Source organism: Arvicola amphibius, chromosome 2 (assembly GCF_903992535.2).
Source record: "Arvicola amphibius chromosome 2, mArvAmp1.2, whole genome shotgun sequence".
Taxonomy (NCBI): Eukaryota; Metazoa; Chordata; class Mammalia; order Rodentia; family Cricetidae; genus Arvicola; species Arvicola amphibius.
Genome location: NC_052048.2, coordinates 114897239 through 114903442, shown reverse-complemented (window position 1 = coordinate 114903442; position 6204 = coordinate 114897239). Strand labels below are relative to the sequence as shown.

At 53.8% G+C, this 6204-nt stretch overlaps 1 protein-coding gene across 2 annotated transcripts in view; it reads left to right on the top strand.

Annotated features, from left to right (window-relative positions):
- The first annotated feature begins 1328 nt into the window (after window positions 1-1328).
- Rhoq (ras homolog family member Q) overlaps window positions 1329-6204 on the top strand; it is a 37123-nt gene continuing 32247 nt past the window's right edge. The window contains exons 1-2 of one of the 2 annotated variants that reach the window (XM_038318899.1): window positions 1329-1544; window positions 2092-2150. In XM_038318899.1, coding sequence (XP_038174827.1) covers window positions 1403-1544; window positions 2092-2150 — 201 coding nt within the window. In that variant the 5' untranslated portion in view covers window positions 1329-1402. The remainder of the gene's footprint in view (window positions 1545-2091; window positions 2151-6204) is intronic. The other variant, XM_038318898.1, reaches the window with a different exon arrangement.

Here is a 6204-nt window from a genome sequence, read left to right as displayed (position 1 = left end):
AGGTGGGGTGGGGCGGGGGCGGGGGAGGGTGGTCAGCACTGAGTGCGTCTTCTCTCCAGTGCCATAAGTTTAAAGTAGAACTGGGCCACAGAACGGCCCCGGCCAGACAAGTGTTTCCGGACTTGCCAGACAGAGGCGCAGGGTTGGCCCTGGATCCCCAGCCAAATCTCAGAGCATGAGGACACATCATATCTCAAGAATCACAACCAAATACTTTTGGAGACTTTGGGGGGAGGGAGGGGAGGAAGCTTCGGACGATGTCGCCTCCAGAGGGAGCACAAATAACATTTGCAGTCTCCTGAACAAGGCTCGCCCCTTTGTGGCTGGTTGGGGGTGCAATATGCTGCATCTCTTAGTCACCAATTTCATAGAAAATGACTCAAGCTCGTGCTGCGAAAGGCGTGGGGTGGTGATGCTGAAGAGAAAGCAATAAGCCAGGAGTCCCAGTTTTCAGCTGCTCAGAGACCCACCGCCCTTCCAGCCTCCGCGCGTCTTTCTAATTATTGTTATTAATTATTTTTATAACCTTTTTGGCCTCTGTTCCTGATTTCTAGTTGCGTGGAGCATTTGCAGGCCGATAGGATGGCTCCTGCCTTGCAGGCTGAATTTAAATAGATACATCTGTGTAATTTTGCACAATTGCGTCACCGTTGAAGTCGTCGTGGTTCCCCGAAAGGCCTCCACGACTCCTCCTCGCACCAGGGCCTGCAGACGCTTCCGGGCTCTGGACGCACTTTCGCGAGGAGCCCTGGGCTCCTCCCGAGCGGCTGCCCGAGAGCCCCTCCCCCCCAGCTCCCCTTCCCCACCCCCTCCGTCCTCCTGGCTCCCGGGCGCCTCCTCCACTGTCTCTACGCTCGCCTCGCGGGGAGTCAGGCTAGGGTGAGCGGCTGGGCCCCCACGGCGGGCGCGGGTGCGAGCGCGGAGCTCGCGACGCGCGGCGCTCGGGAGCAGCGGGGACCGCCCTCCTCCCAGCCCAGGCGGGCGGGGGCCGGGGCGGTGCGGGGCGGGCAGAGCCGCCTGGCCCCTCCCCTCCGCCGCCCTCCCCAAAGTTGCCGACTCCCTTGGGGCCGGACAGTCTTATGATCCAGCAGATCCTTCTGGGGAGGCCGGGCCCGGGAGCGGGTACGGGCGCCGACCGGCGGGGCCATCAGGCGGACGCGGCGAGCGGGGCCGGGGCGGGGAGCGGGGCAGCGATCGAAGCGGCGGCGGCGGCGGCGGCAGCAGCACCCCGGGCCCGCTGCACCTTCTCCTCCGGTGAGGGGAACTGCTTTATGGGGCCGGGGGGGCGGCCCTGCTGCGCCAAGCGGCGGCGACGGCGGACCCCCCAGGCGGGCTGGGGTTGAGCCCGGGGCCGGGGCGGGGGCTCCGGGGGGACCATGCCCCGAGGCCGGCCGGCCGCAGCATGGCTCACGGGCCCGGCGCGCTAATGCTCAAGTGCGTGGTGGTCGGCGACGGGGCTGTGGGCAAGACCTGCCTGCTCATGAGCTATGCCAACGACGCCTTCCCTGAGGAGTACGTGCCCACTGTCTTCGACCACTACGCAGGTAAGTCTCTGTCCTGCTGACTAAGGGGCTGATCCCGGGCCGGGAACTTTGGAGCAACTTTGGCTGAGCCCCCTGGCTGCCTCCCCTGAGCGCGATCCCCTCCCCCGCCTCGCCCTCTGCCTGGCGCTCCTCCCCTCCCCCCCTCCCCAGACTGTGACTCTGGTTAACCCCTCGAAGCAGCTCCCACCCCCTCCCTATCTTCCCCCCTCGCCCCTTCTCCCACACTTCCCAGTTCCCTGAGCGCCCTCCTTGACCTTCCTACAGTTGCTTCTCTTACTGCCCAAAGCCCCTGTGGGGGAGACATTTGGGGACACTTGGATAGACGTGGCTTTGGGACTTGGGAGAAGAGGGGTGGATAGCAGGGGTCCACATTACACCTAAATCTTATGCCACATGACGAGCTGGACACAAAACGGGGGTACTCTCTTCTTGGGAGTACCCACACACCTCCCAGTGATTTGGGAAAGGAGGGTCCTGTGGGAAGCGAAATTGCTCGACCTCAGGTCATTGTGAGCTTCTCTCCCCACCCCCACTTCTGTCCTTGCAGTCAGCGTCACCGTGGGGGGCAAGCAGTACCTCCTGGGACTCTATGACACAGCTGGACAGGTGAGTGTCTTGGCCTCTGGCCGGTTCCTTTACCCCCACCCTTCGCCAATGCTGTGTGACTGAAGGGCCTTTAGAAACTGAGGTGTCTAAGTGGGAGGGTGTGTCTTCCAGGGGCTCCTTCAGGATCAGGTTTTTTTCTTAAGTCAGCAAATTAAGGAAACAAACCAAAAAGAAAATGCAGACCAGTGTGAACCCCCGGGACGTGAAAGTTTTGACTGTATGGGTCGTTCTGTGTGTTGCCTGCTGTGTGGGTCCTAACTCCTGTTGCAAAGTGTCGGCGGCCAATGGTGAAGCGCTCTTATTTTTAGTTGCTGATGACCAGGTCTCCCCCCTCACAGCCTCTGTCTGGTCCCTCATTGGTGAGTGGTCTGCCTGCCCGAGAAGCCTGATTGGTGGGAAATGGCATCATCTAACATGATGGGAAGGCATTTGGTTCTGGTTATGTTTATTACAACATCATTGCACTCTGGGACTCCAGTCCCTGAAAACGTAATTTGTGGTGTTGCCAGAGGACCGCAGGGAAAAAGGAAAGAAACGACAACCATCAGCCACTCCCTGGGGTGCAGGGAGGCTAGGGTTAAGAGTTCAGTGTGAATCTTGGAGGAAGAGCTTTCTTCCTCCTGGAGGGCCAGGTGACTGTGTTTTCTTTGGAGAGATTATCGAGCAGAGAGGAAAGGAACACGTCTCCCTTCAGCCGCTGGCTAGTGTTTGCAAACCTGAAGGGCCAGGCCGTTCTCCTTGTAGGATTAAGGCGCTTGTTCTTTCTCTCGTCCTCCCTGACCAGCTCAGCCGCTTTGCCAGACCCACTTTCTTTCCTCTGGGTCTAGGTGATGAAGTTTTGCAGAATTCAGCTCTGCTGTTTGGCCTGCAGTCTCAGGAAGAAGTTTCTGTGTATTGTGCAGACTTGAGGACTCTGAGGATGTGGGAGCCACTGAAGGCCCTAGACTGGCTCTGGGGGAAATTCAATCACTGAGCTGCTTTATTTGTGCACAGGGTCTTGAAAAAGAAAAAGAAAGGGGGTGGAGGAAGAAAGGAAAAAAGGAAGGAAGGAGAAGAAAACTACAACCACCATAGATACTATATGTCAAATATGTTGTTTGTTTAGATTTGCCTTTCGGAATTGTACACTCTCAGATTCTATACTGACGTCTAGAAATAGCTTGTGGGTTGGAGGTTTTTTTTGGGGGGGGGACAACTTGATGTGGCCCTGATTTCTAAACCATTAGTGGAACATCTGAGCCTGGAGAACAGGCGATTTAAAGGGCAGAGGACACTACCTGTCGTGAAGGTGCCCAAGCCAGCCAGGTCTGATTCACAGATTTGGGGGCCTGGTTTGAGTATTCTTTCAATGTCCCCCACCTTAGCCAGTTATGGAAAGCAAGGAGAGGAACTCAGCCAGATACCACCATCTTTTAAGTTGTGCTGTTGACAGATAAGAAGTTGATATTAGTTGAAAATAGAGTTTGAGGGGAAAGTTTCTATTTTTAACTTTTATGAAATTTTACCTCATTTCATTGTTGCGGTGATCGCGTTTCAAACAGGCGCCTGTTTAACAGGACGTGTGAACGTCGGAATTCTGTTTAGACAGAGATCTGTTACTATTAACCATATGCCTATGTATGTACATCTCGGTGTGCAGCTCCCAAGAGCTTGCTGCTGGGATGAAGACCCTTGCACCACTCCAGCTCGAGGTCCTGGGAAGTGCCCGGATGCTCCCCGGGTTGGCCAGATTGCTTGTATGTATAGAATACCTGAAATTTACAGTCATTTACTTGGTGGTGGTAGACAGAGTGAAGGTGGGGAGGATGTGATCGGGGTCCTGTGCTACCTGATGGTCGGCTCCGGTAGTTTTTTTACCTACTCACTGATACTTTTGATTTGGGGTTAAAGTTATGGACAATTCATTCCATTGGTAAGAAGTAAACTTAATCATTATCAGACAACATAGTAGGACCATTGTATCATGCTAAGCAACTGGGGAACACAAAAGAAGACATTTAAGTTAGGGGCCCACCACTGCTGGTGTGAGTGTGTGTAAAAGTCTGGATCAAATGTGTGTCTTACATAGATTTCTGTGTTGATTGTTAAAACCCCACTTCTCTATGAATAGGTATCTGATTCCTTTTATGATGCTAATAGTGGTAAATAAATACATAGACATACATGCACATACTTACCTGTTGAGGATTTTCAGACAGATAGACCATAGAGGAAAGACTATGGGCTTTGAGACCCAAACGTCTTGGGTTCAGGTCTCTACCTTGTGTGTGATTCTAGCCGAGTTATTTACTTTCTCTGTAATAGTAAAATGTAGATAATTAGCATCTACACTGCAGAGCTGTAGGCTGCCTTAAATTCATTAACCTTTGCAGAAACAGTTGGCGTCCACAGTTCTTTGTATATAGTAGGCGTGCAAACGGTATTACAAGAGATTACTGTGCTCTGCAGTGGGCAGGGTAATGGGGGTGTCACAAGTGGAAGAGGATATATGTATCTTGCATGCCTAAAGTTGGTAGATTCTACTAGAAGCGTTAGCAGATGTGTGGAGCGAGAGAAATTGATTGTTTCAGGTTCTGGGGAGAAGTTGAGAAGCAAGGGGCATATGTAGGTTTCTGTTGGTTCTTCTGTCCCAGAGACAGAGGGATGAGGAAGAAGATCATAGCACTGGAAGGCATTGCCTTCTCTCCAAACTGTTTGCTCATGCGTGTGGGCGCTTGGCATACCTACTTAAAGAAATGCAGCCGTGCCGCCCTCGGGCAGGCACCCCTAGTACACTCTTTTCAATCTTGACCTTCTTGATGACTCCAGTCAAGTCCAAAGCAATAAGCGTCATTTGCCCAGTTGACATATTAGGAATCTACCAGTTGGGTGTGTGTGGGGGGTTAGGTTGTGACCTTTGGTCTTCTTGACCTGGCTGCTGTCACTTGACCTTTGCTGCGAGTAGCAGAGAAAGAGAATGAGTACGAGAATGTGTTGGGTATCAGTTCCTACCCTGTGCCTTGTCTGGAGACATCTCTCACTGCTCAGCTCACTCAACAAGCACTGCTGCTGAAGGTAACTCCCTTGCTCCTCTTGGCTGAGCCCCGGGGTGGTCCTAGGACAGCTTGCCATTTTGACTGCCAAGCATTTTGGAGTGGAAGTTGACAGTCACCTTCCTCTACCCTGGGGGCCTTACAGGGAGGTCTGGCTTTCTGCCTGTCTCTGGGGAACTTCTCCTTTTGTGTCTGACTCTGGGCCTTCAGTGTAGGCTCTGCACTAGCCTCTGTTTGCTCTGGGAAGGGACTAGAAAGGTGGGGTTGTCCCAACTGCCTCCACTCTTGGGAATGAAAGGAAGTGGGGAGCCAGCGGGGATCTGCTGGCAGCTGCACTCTGGCTCCCGGCTCCAAGCCTGATCTCTTAATCCTTGGCAGGAAGGCAGAACTTCATGCTCTGGAGAGGGAAGCACTGAAATCCAATTTATCCCAGGTCGCAGAGTACCCATACTCAGGAGAGTGTGTGGTGGGGTGAGTTTGGGATCCCCAGAGTTGTAGATTTAGTCACTATCTCTGTGTCCAAGTTCACACGCATGCGTTACGTACATGGTTGCTGTATCTGGCAACTTCAGCATCGAGTTCAGGGTTGCATACATGAGCGCTATAAATAGCCTTATTCCGGTGTCCCCTGCGGTAGCTTCTCAATGACAAATGAGATTGGCTTCACACTTGCCATGGCCCAGCAGCTGTGACTGGTTCCCCACCACCACCCCAGGAGCTCTCTGGGTACCCAGGGAGGCACTTCCTCCAACAAAGGGAACATCCACTGAAGGCAGCAGACAGGTCCCTCCCCTCTTCTGCATTTCATGGGATAGCACCCAAGAACTAGTCTAAGGGGGGGGCCAGGGAAGGGCAAGGGTGCTGCCCCGTGCACCAGGTGCCTCTTATCTTCAGGCAGGGCTAGTTCACACAGCACCTTTCCAGGTTGACTTTTCCCAGAGAGGGAACAGCAAGCAAGTGAGCTGATGGGAGAGCGGGGAGTCAGGGATAAGTGTGCACTGAGCAGAAGTAAGGGCGTCAAG